This window comes from Anabrus simplex, chromosome 9, assembly GCF_040414725.1.
Source record: "Anabrus simplex isolate iqAnaSimp1 chromosome 9, ASM4041472v1, whole genome shotgun sequence".
In the NCBI taxonomy this organism is placed as follows: domain Eukaryota; kingdom Metazoa; phylum Arthropoda; class Insecta; order Orthoptera; family Tettigoniidae; genus Anabrus; species Anabrus simplex.
The window spans coordinates 10,121,419-10,138,119 of NC_090273.1; the positions used below are offsets into that span (position 1 = coordinate 10,121,419).

The window sequence follows — 16,701 nt, forward strand, 5'->3', positions numbered from 1 at the left end:
TTTGGATCGAAATAAGACCTGCAGGCCTCTATAGTTATACAGAATAATAGATTTACAAAGAGATTACTCAATGTAATAAATTCCCGAAACAGAAGAATAAATTGGCTGGAGGAAACAAGATGAGACGTGAATGAATTCAACATCAGGGAGGACATCATGGAAAATGGCAAAGTTTTCAGGACCTCAGTAAATAAACACAAGTTTTGAAGAAATGAAGGGGCAACACAGTGAGTTCATGAAGAGATTTTGGAAGAATAGGAAGGCGACAGTCATCAAGCCAATGAACAAATTCCAACGCGCATCACGAAACAAGAATAATAATAATAATAATAATAATAATAATAATAATAATAATAATAATAATAATAATAATAATAATAATAATAATGTACAACTTACTTAAGACTGCTCACGGCCTAGAGGCCACAGGTTCTATAAGAGAACACTTGTACCATCTAGAAGGGAAAGTATTTCGATTCTCGCGTAGAAGTAGTTTCCCAGCTTACGTTTGGGAAGGAGAAACGGTTAACCAATGGCAACATACATCACATGTGGCATATCAACAAAGTAATGATATTAGAAGAACAACGCAAGGGTACGGCTAAATGTCTCCTGAGCCCTTCTTTGACAGATCGATAGCTTCAACATTTTCCAATGATAATAATATGTTACATTTTAACGGGCAGAGGAGCGGAATTTTGATAAAGACAAAGGGAAAATTTAGTTACATTCCGCATATTCTACTGACCCTAGAGGATGTGTGCAGTGATGATAAGGGCCTTCTACACCTCCAACACATGATGAACCTCATCGTCGAATATGAATTCTGCTTTGTTGGCGATGTTCATCAACCCTACTTTTTCTGCTGAATGGTTGAAGGAGTAGAGTTGAAGACTGGCTGCGAGGAGTTAGAGGTCGTCTGGGTAGTTAACTGTTAGATTGTCGTTTCAACTCGGAGCTGTCTGTTAGGCCGTTCGCAAGCGCAAGCGGAACGTACAGCAGAGTTTTGCAATCCACTCAATTCATTGCATCATCGTACGCTGAGAGGCAGGTCAGAGCAGGACGGGATGGTTCTGCACCTTCTTCCGCCTACCGCACCTGAACATAAGCCAATCAGGTAGTTTATTGAGAAATAGGGAAAAAAAATTACCACAGCCGTACGGTCTCACCATGTTTTGTACTATGTCAGTCGTGTGGACTACAATGCAGTTTTTAATTGTAATGATCTGTTATGTATGTATGTACATGCATCGCGAGAAAAGGGATAAAGATAAACAAAATCGGTACGTAAATTCTGGAATAATGCGCCTATTGTATTCACGGTGGCTAAAATGGTAGTTTAGGGAAAGGTCTCAAATGTAATTCTCAAATATCTGTGTATCAATCGGGCCAACTTCTCGCAACTTTGCGTATTTCACGTCAAGACCTATCGTTGATTATGCATAGCATCATTGCCGACTCCTGGCCGTCATATACCATCACATTTATGTGAAGAAATAAGCAGAGAAAATAATTTACTATGGCGGAAAATTGTAAATACGATTATGAAAATGAAAAAAATCACGAACCCTTGAAGAATAAGAAAAGAGGGAGTCGTTAAAGGAGCCCCTTTACACAGCGTGCCCCAATATCAGTGAGTCTGAAAAAAACATGTTCCTTCTTTCTTGCTGAAACCGACCAGACACTTCTTTGCCATACTGTAGTGTGAATATTCTTGTTTCTTCTATCATCGGGTACTTTATGCACTCTTTCAACCTGATTATCAAAGCGTCTAGCCATAAGAGCACTGTGTCAGACTGAACATACAGTAAAGAGCTGAACGCCGGTCCGCCTTCCCCTGCGCGTCAGGCGCTTTGCTGTACATCCTTGTACCGCGGTCATTATTATTGTTCCCGCGCATCACTCATAGATCAAACCGCACCAACGTGCGCATATTAAATTCTGATTTCACTCTTCCGCGCAGCGAGAATGGTAAATAGCTCGGCTGCGACGGACGAGTGGAGGCACTAATGTTAAATGACACTAAAGGGCCCTAGTTTTAGAAACTGTAAAACAAAAACAGAAATCTGTGACATATTTCATTTACAATGTGCAACATTAAACCCGTTGTGTAATAAGTTTGACTGGGAAAGTATACGTCATGAGACACGTAGATGGTGTGACGTAACGATAGGGAAGTTGGGTCATCTCGTGTCCAAGGAGAAGTTATTTGACTGAAGTAAAAGTGTTTGTAAAATGTTTTTATATGGCAGTCTGAGAGTAAAATGTAAGTACCACATGCTATGAATACACAATCTGCCCTTCAGGTGAGCAACTCAATCTTGAAAATATGAGCCACGAATTTCAGGAGAATATATTCTTGATTTATTCCTAAAAATTACAATCCGTTTCTTAATCTTCGTTATCCGGTCGATTAGATTAGCAGTTTACCTTTTTCTACCATTAGAAGCGCTAATGTGAGTAAATTAAGGAGCTAGCTAGAGCGACGCATCAGGTCGGCCGTGGAGTAAATGCCTTGTTTCACTTGAGCACCACTACGAGCGCTAATGTGAGTCTATGCATAGTTTTACTACATTCGGTGTGGGCACCTTTCAAAAAAAATCGAAAAAACGTCTGTCGGCATTAAACTAAGGAATACTTTAGAGAAAGAATTATGTAAATAAGATAATATGGCTAGGATGAGAATCAAAAAGAAACACGCGCTGTTTTTTCGGAACTGCCGGGAGTGATTCTCGAAGTTTGTTTTTATTAAAGACACGATTTGAAACCTTTCCGGGCCCTTTAGCCCTCCAACTTTCGGCGCAATTAAGGAAATTGCATAGTTTGACGTTTTCCGTAGTACGGGGACCCTACTTTGTGTGCTAACAATTGTTTTCAACATTGAAACAGACAATCCCCACTGCACTACGGCTCCGATCAGCCTTGGTCTCGCCCCGAAGGTGACACTGTTACTCTTGGCGTTCTACACCGGTGCCGCTATCTCTCCATCAGATATCTCCTCAGTTCTACTCATGAAGGCTGAGTGGACCAACCCTTAGATCCAGATACAGGGCTGTGAATGGAACGCGAGTCCTGCTGACAAGAAACAGATTTGCAAGTCCTAAACCACGAGTTCGACATATGATGATAATGGATAATAATAACAATAATAATAATAATAATAATAATAATAATAATAATAATAATAATGTCCGACTCGTTGGCTGAACGGTCAGCGTACTGGCCTTCGGTTCAGAGGGTCCCGGGTTCGATTCCCGGCCGGGTCGGGGATTTTAATCGTCTCTGATTAATTCTTCTAGCCCGGGGACTGGGTGTTTGTGTTTGTCCCAACACTTTCCTCTTCATATTCACACAACACACTACACTAATAACCACCACAGAAACACGCAATAGTGATTACATCCCTTCATATAGGGTTGGCGTCAGGAAGGGCATCCGGCCGTAAAACAGGGCCAAATCCACATGTGCGACACAGTTCGCACCCGCGACCCCACAGGTGTGGGAAAAGCGGTAGAAAAAGAAAGAAAGAATAATAATAATAATAATAATAATAATAATAATAATAATAATAATAATAAGGCCTGTGTCTCCAAAGAGATCAAGTGCAAGTCTTTAAAGTTGACTCGTTATAGGCGACCTGCACTTCCGTGACGTTGGGGCCCTACCGCAGATAAATTCTAATTTTGAAGACGGCCTGGAATCGAACCCGAGCCTCGTAGAAGAACGCTAACCATTTAGCCGTGGAGTCCGACAAGTGAACTCGTGTCCTCATTCCGAGGTAGTGAAGCCCCAATGGAGGTGAGTTGCATGTTCCATTTCAACCAAGTACCAGCCCTCCTGCCATTCTTGCAGTACCGGAAATCAAACCTGAGACCCTGAGAACAGTACTTAACCATTACGCTACGGAGGCTGACAATGACAGCTCTGTCCCGCAGAATGGCAACACATCAATGTTCCTATTTAATGAGCCAGAGATGGTGGCCCTATGACCGTTACGGTCAATTTGTTGAGAAGGAAGCCATTCTTTCTCACTGCCCACTCAGTTAATACAACTTATAGTTTTTGAGTCTGTCCAAAACTACGAAAACGCATGTACTGTCCTTAGGAACAAGGTTATGCGGGGGTTCTCAGTCTACTTTATATCGACGTTCCATTGAAAATTCCGATCCATTATGTGCCTATCCTACACTCCACAAAAGTTACCATTTTAGAGAACTTTGGACGAGAACTTACTGTACTTGGTGTGATATATTTCGAAAATTAGCCAATGTTTTGAAACGAGTCTGGTTAACTGCGTCACTCTTCTCAGACTTCAGATTCATAAATTACAACCACGCAGATTTATAGCAGATCTCCTACAGCCTCCTACTTTCTACTTATAAATGTCCCGCATGCAAAAGAGTTGAAGGGGATGCTTAGCCAGTGTTCCTTTTCGGATGTGAAACAAATAGTCACTTTAGTACATATGCCAAAGACGCAGATAATAAAGTTTAATTACCCATTAATTTCTATACGTACAGACATTCCATTCTACCAAAACGTTGACCGTATGTCGTATGTGCCTTGAACGATCCACTAATATTCACTGCAACTTTGTTCATCGAAATACGAGTATAGAAGGCAAGCGGCTTTTTGGAAGCTCCTACGCATATGGTCTACCAGCTTCGGCTGCATTCCAATCAGATTCTCCAGAGACTAAAATGTTGTCTATGCATTCCTTGTTACCGAACACAGCAGCCATTTTCTATATGTTGATAGCAACAAGAGGCTTACCAACGCAAGGGGACGCAATAGACGGGTAGCGCTGAGGAACATACAGCGGGTGGCTCTTGTATTCTAATGTAAATAAGCTGCCGGAAATAATACCACTGTGAAGATAACTTATTAGGCATCCGTTTCGTCATTAGTGCATGCGGGAGTGCAAAGCACGCCATCTGGTGTAAGCGTACGCATCGACTGGTACGAAATGGTACAATTCGCGCATGCTCGGACTACATCAACCGAGACTCTAAGCAAATTAGTTAATTCTGTGACCGCCGATATTTATTTCCGTGGAATAAAACGCCGTCACTTATCACTTCAAACTGCTATGGATTCGAACCATAACCACCTTGGTAAGAAGCCATTCAGCTCTCACGCTGTCGACCCCACTCGATGCAGTCTTGCGCTGTTCCCACCCTGCTACATACGTAAATATTTCCCTCCAAATTTCTTAAGTCAGAGGGAAGCATTAACTTTTACATTCTTCCTCTGCTCTTAACGACATGAACTTCTTGTCTATTATCCATTCCAACATTAAGGCTAAAGTTGGCTACAAGTTGCGCTTCCTAACTTGGCTAATGGTAGCTCTTGGCTCAACTTGTTCGATACAATGCTTGGTACAATACACAACTTGATTATACGCTGAGATTGCGTCAAATTAATGGAAACCTTACCCTTTAAAACTAAAGGACCAAGTTAGTGTGTTAATTCAGCTTCTCGTAATTAATGTGGCCAAAAGCTGCTGTGTTCGAGATCGCAGACTTTAACTCCTTCTCGAGCCACACGTCTTACAGCGGCCATCCACTCGGGTTAAGCCTTTACTTAAGGAGGAGACTGGATTACTCGTGCGGCGTCTTCCTGCCTGTCCTAAAGGTGACTGAAGGATATGCGACACACATATCGTCGTTGCCGGGACAAAACCTCCTATGTGATATACTGACCCGCAGCACACACATTATGAAGAGCGAGAATGCCTTGACCATATTCACACAATATTGCACCTTAGATGACAGAACCTTACCGGCCAAAGTTCTGAGCTAAAAATTTTCACATAGGAGGTTTTGTCCCGGCAGCAACGATATGCCCCTCAATCCTCCACATGTGCCCACATTTCGGTTTTGACCTCATGTTATCCAGGACTTATGGAAGATTCTAAGGGCCGAATTTATAGTCATTGCTTATAGAACAAGGTAATACCTAAGCATTAGCCGTGGGAGATTGTTTATCACAAATACTCCCGTATAGCCATTTAGTATTCTTAAACCTCACATTCACGATATTGTTACAATTGGTTTCACGTCGCACCGATATAGATAGATCTTATGGCGAAGATTGGATAGGAAAAGGCTAGGAGTGGGAAGGAAGCGGCAGTGGCCTTAATTAAGGTACAACCGTAGCATTTGCTTGGTTTGAAAATAGAAACCCGCAGAAAACCACCCACAGGGCTGCCGACAGTGGAGTTTGAACCCACTATCTCCCGAATGCAAGTTCTCAGCTGCGTGGCCCTAACCGCACGACCAACTCGCACAAAATGCTTATCATTTGCGCGAAGGGTATGGCAACAACTGATAAGAAGTTTCACTACAAGTTCAGTCAATTCTAAAGGGTACGTTGAAGCAGGTAGTTTTCGTATTTAATTTGTTTGCAAATGGGATTTTATTTTATTAAACGAAAAGTGGTGAAACAGATGGACCCGTGGCTAGTAATATAATCAAAATATACATATCTGTTGCCTTAACAACATTTCTTAACCCTTTAGTGCATACTTTTGCCATGGGTCAACATATCATATTTTACGTATGTAAGTGAATACAGATTGTAGTTTTACGGCACATCTTCAACTATACAATCAAAAACATATGCCAATGATGCCTTGATTTTTAACATAACAGACGAAAAAACAGCCCTGCAACCAAAGGTACGCCTTTGCGCCTTGCAATACGTACCCATGGCTAGCAGACAGTAATGATCGGTGTTAGAATGTTACAAGCTTATCGTAAAATCGTAAAAAATCATATATGTACTCCATTATGGCAAACCACATGATGTAGGAGTGTTAAAGTATTAGCCCCAGTTAACATTTGTTTATAAATCTAAGACTCTAAACGTTAGTTTTCGTCACCAAACGCAAGAAAAATAATCATGGAATAGAGGGTTAAAATCTTCAACGTACACTATTTATGGCGGATTTTGGTTTCACGTAAATACCTACCATCTCTTATCGTTACGCAACATATCAATTATAAAATTCACTGTAATCATAATAACTTCTATAATGACTATTAAGTACTAGCAGCATGGCTAAGAGTTATAAGCTATGCGTGGCATTGGAGCTTCTTATCGGAATAATGAGTTCCCACATTTCCTCAATAAGAAACAACTACGAAATAAAATCTACTGCAAGATACTCCTTCAGAAATTTCTTGTGGTAAGAAGGTACTAAGTACTCCTAAGAAGAATGAAATTCCACTTAGGATAGCTGCAGTAATTCTAGGGAAACAACACAGTTTAGTCTACTGATTAATCTGTAAGAGTAAAAAGACAACACATTTAATTAATTTATATTGGAATGTTTTTAAATGATGCAATATTCATAATTTTCAGGCTGCCATCCTCCGATGGATTTTATACTATTTGGAGTGAAATCGCTGTTGGCATTTCTTGTAGAACATTAGTAGAGAGACTAAACCTTCTGAAAATATTCACAGAGAAAATTGTGGCTATACTGAGCGCAACAAACAGCATACAAATAACTTCCCAGTTATTAATTTTATACTTGTGTCCCAAGTCAATATAGCAAGGATCATAGAGCCTTTCCTTTTCTGTTTCAGCCTATTTGGAGTGCTTTTCATCTCGCTCAACTCTGACTGTTGGATCGACAATAACGCGTTTGTTGGATTTGCTATCGATGACTCTCAAGTCGGCGGTTCTGATCCATGCTCCGCTTTTTGTATTAGAAGGTGCTGAATTTCCTCATCCTCATGTTGGTATATTTATTAACAGGTAAGGGAACACCTGCGGGATAAACAAACGGCACTTCAGCGCCTCCGAAAACCGTAAAGTAATCACTGGGCCGTACAACAAATAAAATATTGTTAGAGGCCAATTATTGTGTCGTCTTAGCGACCTGTGGACCACGCTGTATAGAGCGCTTTGGAACTTGTTCATTGACTTGATGACTTTCGCCTTCCTGTTCTTGGGAAATCTCTTCATGAACTTTCTGTGTTGCCTCTTCCGTTCTGGCCACTTTTCACCAGTCCTTTGTATTTATTTACTGAGGTCCTCAAGACTTTGAGATTATTCATTCAGGTCCCCTCTTATTCCTTCATCGAATTTATTCTCCTGTTTTGGGAATTTACTACATTGAATTACCTATTCTTGAGTCTATCATTATCCATCCTAAATGTCTAAGGTCTCCTCCGTACAGTAGTGATGAATCTATCTGTGTAACTATGGAGGTCTGCAGTTCGCCTTTTGATCCAAATTTCATTTTCCTGTATGGGGCCGAAGATTTTTCTAATAATTATTATTTCTATTCATTAGACTCAGTACCTTTTGGGTCACACGGTCAACCCATGATAACACTTGTGGTGGTGGTGGTGGTGATTGCTGTTTTAAGAGGAAGTACAACTGAACAACCATCTTCTACATAACCTTAATCGGAGAGAAGAGACATGACTCAGCTGGCGTACAGGTTTGTATTTTTAAAGCAGTCAGTTATCCTTGGCCTTCTGTTGTGGCAAAAACCATACACGTGAGGAAGGTTTTGATCTCGTTTTACTTCCGCGAACACTACGAACTACATTGCAGTTCATTTTAATGGCGTTTTTCCAATGAGAAGGAGATAGGCCAGTCTTCGTCCATATCCAACTATTAGATTTCTACCATATTGCCCTCTGAGAAAAGTTATACATTTCTGCCACGATAAGTTAAGCTTTCCACATTTTCATATTCCTGATCGAAACGTTTCTTTCTTATTTCCTTTACTATTACTCACGCACAGATCTCCAAAGACATTTCTTGACGGCGGACTTGACTGAATTTTTCTTTGCAGTTTTTTTTTTTTTTTGAAAAATCTTATATACATATCGTAGCATTTTACAAGTTTATGGTCAAATACAAGTAGCAGTATAAGGTATCCCGTCAGGTTTCACCATTTATTACTCTGCTATACAGAAATGAATGTATATCGAAGAATACCTCCTCTTCCACAACTTTAAATAACTATAATTTACTGGCGAAAGCGAAGGAATTGGAATTTTCTTTCTTTACGCTCGTTCGTTTTAAACTTATCAGGTGTACCGCTACCTATCTAAAGCACTTTCCCATGCTACCTGTTCTTGTTACAAGTTCATGGTTTAAAAATTTGCCAGTTACTGACCTTATGTCCGAATATCTCTCTTTTCCTTTCACATCAATAGCTATGCATTAAGTGCAGCCCGTTAATAATTCTCTGCTGCTAACAGAGAAGAGCAAACTTCAGGTACCTACTACTTGTTACATTTAAATCCTACGTTCGACTGGAGTGAAGTGAGAACCTCATAAAGATAAGTTAAAAATTCCAAGTTTTTAACGACTTAAAAAGAAATTAACATAATTGTCTACACATTTCTAAATATTCCTGAGTATGATTTGATAGAATCTCATCATTTCCTTTCTAGAATTAAATTTGTCGTTCGATTGTAATTAAATTTCCCTTTTTCATATTTAAATCTGAGTCCATATGTTGTTTCAGGCACTTTATAAACGTATTTAATCAGAAAGCACCTAAGAGTTACAAAATATTCACAGATTAACTCAGATCCATTATTATTATTATTATTATTATTATTATTATTATTATTATTATTATTATTATTATTATTATTATTATTATTATCCCACTTCTGCTGCTGATGATGGTGATGCTTGTTGTTTTAAGGGGCCTAACATCAAAGATCATCGGCCACAATAATTCACTTCTACCATCTCAAGGGCAGTGTCTTGGAGCGTGAGACTTTGGGTCAGGGAGATAAAACTGGGGGGAGAACCAGTACCTCGCCCAGGTGGCCTCACCGGCTATGCTGAACAGGAGAGGGGGATGGGAAGATTGGAAGAGAAAGACAGGGAAGAGGGAAGAAAGTGGCCGTGGCCTTAAGTTAAGTACCATCCCGGCATTTGCCTGGATAAGAAGCGGTAAACCACAGGATGGCTCAGGTGAGATCGAACTCCCCTCTACTCAGTTGACCTCCCGAAGCTGAGTGGCAGAGCCTGGAATCGAACCCGGACCTCCTAGGGTGGCAGCTAATCACCCTAAACATCACACCACAGAGGCGGAATTATTATTATTATTATTATTATTATTATTATTATTATTATTATTATTATTATTAGCCGGCCCTGTGGTGTAAGGGTAGAGTGCCTGTCTCTTACCACCTGGAGGCCCCGGGTTCGATTCCCGGCCAAGTCAGGGAGTTTTACCTGGACCTGAGGGCTGGTTCGAGGTTCACTCAGCCTACGTGATTAGAACTGAGGAGCTATCTGACGGTGAAATAGCGGCCCCGGTCTAGAAAGCTAAGAATAACGGCCGAGAGGATTCGTCGTGCTGATCACACGACATCTCGTAATCTGCAGGCCTTCGGGCTGAGCAGCGGTCGCTTGGTAGGCCAAGGCACTTCAAGGGCTGTAGTACCATGGGGCTTTATTATTATTATTATTATTATTATTATTATTATTATTATTATTATTATTATTATTATTATTATTATTATTATTGTTGTTGTTGTACCGGGCGGTACACCTCCGCTCCGCTAATTCAAACATTGCGCCTGTTGAAACTCCTCTACTGGAGGAAGCCTGAACTTTAACTACAGTGTCAATTCTCAAGTTTCTCAGAAGATGTCCCTACTTGTAAATTTTGAAGTTTTCTGAACTGTGTTGTTTTCGATGTACTTTTGTTTTGCCTGTAGTAAGAAGTGTGGACATTCTCGTCTAGATGGCACTACTGAAGGACTACAATTATGCACCCTAGTGCGAAGTGAACGAACTGTGTTTTTGGAGAAATTTTGGGTTCATAAGTTTGTTCTTTGTTAAATTTCTTTCAGTCATTGTTTAAGTTGGCAATATTAACCCTTTCTTTCCGCCAGTTTTGAATTTGACCAATAAGGAATTTCTGTAATTAATTTTCCACCAATAAGGTGTTTCTTCTTCGTCTAGTGTAGTAGTTTTTGCCATTATCCAATAAAATGCTTGTGGGCGGGTGTTCTCATTCCTGAAACGCCTCGAACTTTCCACGAGGGTATATAAACTGCTGATTTTCGGGTCTCCGCGCCACTTCAGTAACATCTATCATTGTGTAAATTATGTAGCAGGGGGCGGGAAGCGCCTCGTTCTTCGGGCAGCAGTTCAACCACCAGGTAATGGCCTTTTAATAACTTCTTTTCTTGCTAGCTCAGCAGTTTAACTCTCGGGGCAGGTCCGAAGCCTTTTACCATGTAACTTTCCTCTAAAATGTAAAGACACTTGGTATCTATTCTATCTTTTTAAACTACAAATTGGGATAGAGAGCGCTTAACCCCCTCGAGCTCCCACTCATATTGCTTTGAGGTGAACTTATTTTCACAACCGTTTCTTCCCTTCTAATGTAATGTAAATCGTTTTCTTATATAAGTCACCTCTTTAGAATGGGATTAGCCCTTGCATTAACGGCCTAGTGCCAAGTAGGTTTTAAATAAAGTGTATTAGGAGTGCAAGGACGCCTCCTCTCAAGTTGGTATTTTGGAGGCCATGTAATTGACCTGTTTCTTTACTTAATAGGCCTCAGTAGGTTGGGTATTTTTACCCCTGTTTTCATGTACTTGGAGGACAGCTTGAAAGTAGAATTTGGTGTGGCCTTTGATAGGCTTGAACTTTGAGAGCGTGTTGCTCTTTCTTAAAATTTGGATTCTGTGTGCCTCGAGCAGGCTTTTCTGAGTAATAGGGAGCGAGTGCTCCTGGGCATGATTGGGGTTTTCGGCCCCTTTGTTAAACCTTATGTATAAGTAAAGTTGGGCTCATTGCTCAAGAATTATGTGTCTGGCTCTCAGAGCCCAAATCCTGTAACACTGTAATTGTACATTCTCGATTGGTTGCTTTGCTACTCTGTACCTGCCATTCTTGTTATTTCTTGATTTTGCAAAGAAAATATAATCTTGTTAAATTTTATCTTAACTTTAATTTCGTAAGTTGAGACCCGTTCACCCCAGCACCTTCTTTCACCTCTGCTAATCCACCAAACCACAGTAACCATTATTATTTCCTACTTCCTCGAAATCATGACATATTGTAGGTTGCAGTTCGGTAGTTTGACTTTAAGAACGACCATTATTTATTTTTTCCAGGAATAACGCACTACTCAATAATGGACTTGCCTGCTCCTATATTCTCCTCTTTAAACAATAACACGGACGCAACTCTGCCAAAGGTTCTACAGCTCCACAATAGGAGGATAATTCTTCTCCCGTCTGCTCGCCCAGCAACTGGAACAGTGAATGAATTTAAATAAAAAGAGGGAGACAAAGTCGTGTGAATTAATTGATCGTCGCTGAAAGGGCTGCATTCGTCTATCATACATTGGGCTAATTTGTGAGCACCCCCCTTCATTTATCAGCGACCGTGGCCGATATTTGATGGCTCGCCTGAATTAATGATTTCTGGAAGCGGAACACTGTGGAGTGGTAGAGGTCGGGCATTTCTTGTGACAAGGGCAGTGGCCGGGTGAAAGCATTCACGTGACTGTTCATCCTGTGACCAATGGCAGGTGCATGAGCTCAGTGAAGAATCCAAGGCAATACATACGAGACTTTCGAAGTGAAATTCAAATTACTGGGGTACGAATCTCGTATTAATTTGTAGATCTCTTTCCGTCACGTATAACTCCATGTTTTCTTCCTTCGTACTTTAATTCCTTTCTTCCCTCCATTCTCCCAAGGTCCGATTCCTCTTATCGCAGAACAATCCTGACACCTATCGATAGTTTCTCCACCCTGCGTAAGACACATTATACAACCGAACCCAAGTAACGAAACTCGGTGACCATCCTGATGGCATCGTATTGCTAGTCCGGAGCTTCGTCGTATCCTTCTTCTACTTCGCCCCATAGGTACGAAATCTTTTATCGCATAAATTTAATGAAATACTAAAATAAAATAAGCTTTTGTTACATCCAGTACAGTTAGAGATTTCAATGACCACGAGGAAAACTGGCGGTATTCGGCACCCTTTCAGATTTGAAAAAACACGGTTTGATTTCTGGGACATAGCTTAACAGGTAGCAACATTACACACTCATTACCTCTCATAGACTTCTTTCGCGTCCCCTTATGTCTTTAAATTGGCGAATTGGATCCCTGAACTGAAGGGTATAAACTACAAGGATTGACCTCGATTGAAGTGGCAGTAAAGACTAGAGTTATTCTGTAACTTCCTCCGTCTCCGAGGTCCAGGGTTTTCACTGTTGTTGATTGTCGCATCCTGCTTTTTGTTTACTCCCTAGTCTGAGGTTGGTTTGTGGCAGCGCAGCCAAGCAGCAATTTACTGGGCTAGTCTCTTGCGTAGGGATGACAGCTGGTATGCTCCTGCATCTCCTTCAAGAATTGTCTCCGACATTACACACCCTCCACCGAGCAAGTAGTCACGCTGTTAACGTCGTGCAGCTGTGAACTTGCATTCGGGACATAGTGGGTTCGAACTCACTGTCGGCAGCCCTGAAGGTGGTTTTCCGTGGGTTCCAATTTTCGCACCAGGCAAATGCTGGGGCTGTACCTTAATTAAGGCCACGGTCACTTCGTTCTTTTTCTCTACCATCGTCGCCTAACACCTGACTGTGTCGGTGTGACATTAAGCAAATTGCATACACACCTCTCTCTTTAAAATTACTGTAGGATCCACGACCAAGGCTTCACCAATTCAACCCTCCTTTCCTAAATTGGTTAACCTTCTAAATTCAGGACATCCTTCTGTATCGCCAAATTTCAAAGGTCGTAATCCTTTTCCTCTCAGCTTTCCCTAATGTAAAACTATCATTTACACATATACAAAAATGTTTAACATATTTTTGAGTTGCTTGTCTATGCTGCGTGACCTGAAGAGGTTCCTGAAAGAAAATACTGAAACCTAATAAAATCAAATAATGTATAAGTTGTGTATCTATTTCGGAGTTCCTTTATTTCCCTCGGGTTGGAAGTTTTCATTCAAATTCGCGCACTAGTGTTGTTGTAACACAAATCGCGAGTTCAAATGTACAAAACAGGAGGAAAATTGTAAACTGGGAAGGAACTATCTGAAACCTGGCCAGTGCGCCGGGGTGGTGGTCTGGCTACACGATCCCGAACTCTACTGTTCCGAATTCAAACGTGAGTGACCGTAGGTGGAGCTTTCACTTGGACCAGCCAGCAACACGAGGAAAGTCTCCGTATTCTAAATCACCCCCAACTATACCTGGATACCACACAATCGCCTGTCGATCTTCTTCGGCTGATCTGCTAACGAATGTTGGTGATTCACAGGAGAATCTTGTCTTTGTTTTCCGCAGGTTGGAACAGTTCAGTCGGTGAAGTCTGAAGCAAAATGAAGTTGTTACATTTTTAACAATGAATCGCGTCCTCTTCACGTTTACCTGTACCGACGATTTTCCCTTGAATTATTAGTTGGATGAACCCGTATATCTCAGGATGTATAATTATATGACACAGCTGTTTAAATTTCCCTTCTTCAGTTGCTTTCACAATTTCTACGCCTTTTCTTATTCTTCCCAATACTCCAGGGTTGGATATGTGGTCAGTCGGACAAAACTTCACTATCTATCTCCACGTCTGGTTTCTTTGTGGTGGTCGCATTCAACGTCCATGCTCTGAAGCACAGAGAACAACTGTACAGGCGCAACATTTTACCAACCGAAGTTTCGTCTGTATACTCAGATGATTCACTATCTATCTCCACGTCTGGTTTCTTTGTGGTGGTCGCATTCAACGTCCATGCTCTGAAGCACAGAGAACAACTGTACAGGCGCAACATTTTACCAACCGAAGTTTCGTCTGTATACTCAGATGATTGCCTTTCAGCTTAGAAAATGTTGCTGGTGCTCGTTCCATACAACTGATTGTCCGCAGTTGTCGCCATATACAAAGGGCACAAGGAAAATTTGCAATGTGTGCGAACGTTTTAGACTTCTTCAAAATAATTTCGACCACACTAAATACACTTCTCCATACGTTGAAACCAGTCACTGAACAAACTCTGCCACTTTTCTTCGGTTACATTTTCACACTCTTGATCCCATGCTGCCAGAAACTCCTCGTCGGATGCAAGACGCCGCCCTTTTAGCTTCATCTTCACGTCTGGGAAGAATGCGAAGTCACATGGGGCAAGATCAGGACTGTATGGCGGGTGATCTAGCACAGTCAACCCTGATCTGGCAAGAAAATCCATAGTTACACGATGAGCTGGAGCATTATCATGATGCAAGAGCCAAGTGTTGTGCCGTGACCTTGGACGGAGCTGCTTGAGAGCCTGGATGACCTGAGGCAGACAAGTCTCAATGTACCACTTCGAAGTAACTGTCCTTTGTGTTTCTAGCACAACCCGAGTCAGGATGCCCCGTTTAGTGAAGAATACTGTAATCATCCTTTTTTTCACTGACCTTGACTTTCACACAGTCACAGGACTACCCTCATCTTCAAACAGCCACACCTTGTTCTGGGATTTTGTTGGGACATCGTAATAATAAAGCCACGTTTCGTCATCGGTAACGATGCTATTGACGTTATGCAAAGTCCCATTTTCAAACTGTTTTAGCATTTAGTTAACTGATAAACATGATTGTTTCGATAGCCATGAAGAAAGACGCACCTTTTAAAACACGCACTGGAGACTCCAATTATCACACATCACATCACAGTAAATGGCGCTCACCACATCAATAATAACTGCAGCTCGCAGGTGCAGTGTCCGCACATTTATTGATGACCACAAACGAAATAGTTCAAATAATTTACGACCGGCCATTTGACTGTATACCGCGCCATTTGTATGCGCTCCCTTCTACTTGCTTTGAAGTAAATCGAAAATTGTGCCTGCCATTTAATCTGCAGTTGGCTATGCTCATCAAGTATAAGCTCGAATCATAATAATTACATTGTTTTCCTTTTGACTACCGTTACATTTAATCAGTTTAGATCATGAAAGGGAGAACGCCGAGAACTGTTTCACATTTCAACTGTGTTGGATTGTGGGAGGTTTACACATAACGATATTTATTTATGTATGCATTTATTTATTTCATTGAATAGTACTTTTACGTTAAGTCAGTTCTTGCTGTGTTTCTTCCTTCTCTCCACGCGCATCTGTTTTTTGATCTCTTTTTCCGGAGCTGTTCTATGTTATATGGTTGCTTTTCTATTTATTTCTCGTTTATCCCTGAAGATCACTTTTCGAATTGTGTCCTTAAATAACTTCCTATTATTTGCATCCTTAATGTTTGCTTCTTTCTTTCTTTCTTTCTTTCTTTCTTTCTTTCTTTCTTAATCTGGTTACCCTCCAGGGTTGGTTTTTCCCTCGGACTCAGCGAGCGATCCCACCTCTGCCGCCTCAAGGACAGTGTCCTGGAGCGTGAGACATTGGGTCGGGATATACAACTGGGGAGAATGACCAGTACCTCGCCCAGGTGGCCTCATCTGCCATGCTGAACAGGGACCTTGCGGGGGGATGGGAAGAATGGAAGGGATAGACAAGGAAGAGGGAAGGAAGCGGCCGTGGCGTTAAGTTAGGTACCATCCCGCCGTTTTCCTGGAGGAGAAGTGTAAACCACGGAAAACCACTTCGAGGATGGCTGAGGTGGGAATCGAACTCACCTCTACTCAGTCGACCTCCCGAGGCTGAGTGGATCCCGTTACAGCCCGCGTACCACTTTTCAAATTTCGTGGC

The 16,701-nt window shown here is 41.4% G+C and overlaps 1 protein-coding gene across 1 annotated transcript in view; it reads right to left on the bottom strand.

The window, feature by feature from the left end:
* Tmtc2 (Transmembrane O-mannosyltransferase targeting cadherins 2) overlaps positions 1-16,701 on the bottom strand; it is a 437,765-nt gene that overhangs the window by 401,138 nt on the left and 19,926 nt on the right. The window contains exon 4 of the mRNA XM_068229241.1: positions 15,037-15,297. Within this exon, the coding sequence (XP_068085342.1) occupies positions 15,037-15,297 (261 nt within the window). The remainder of the gene's footprint in view (positions 1-15,036; positions 15,298-16,701) is intronic.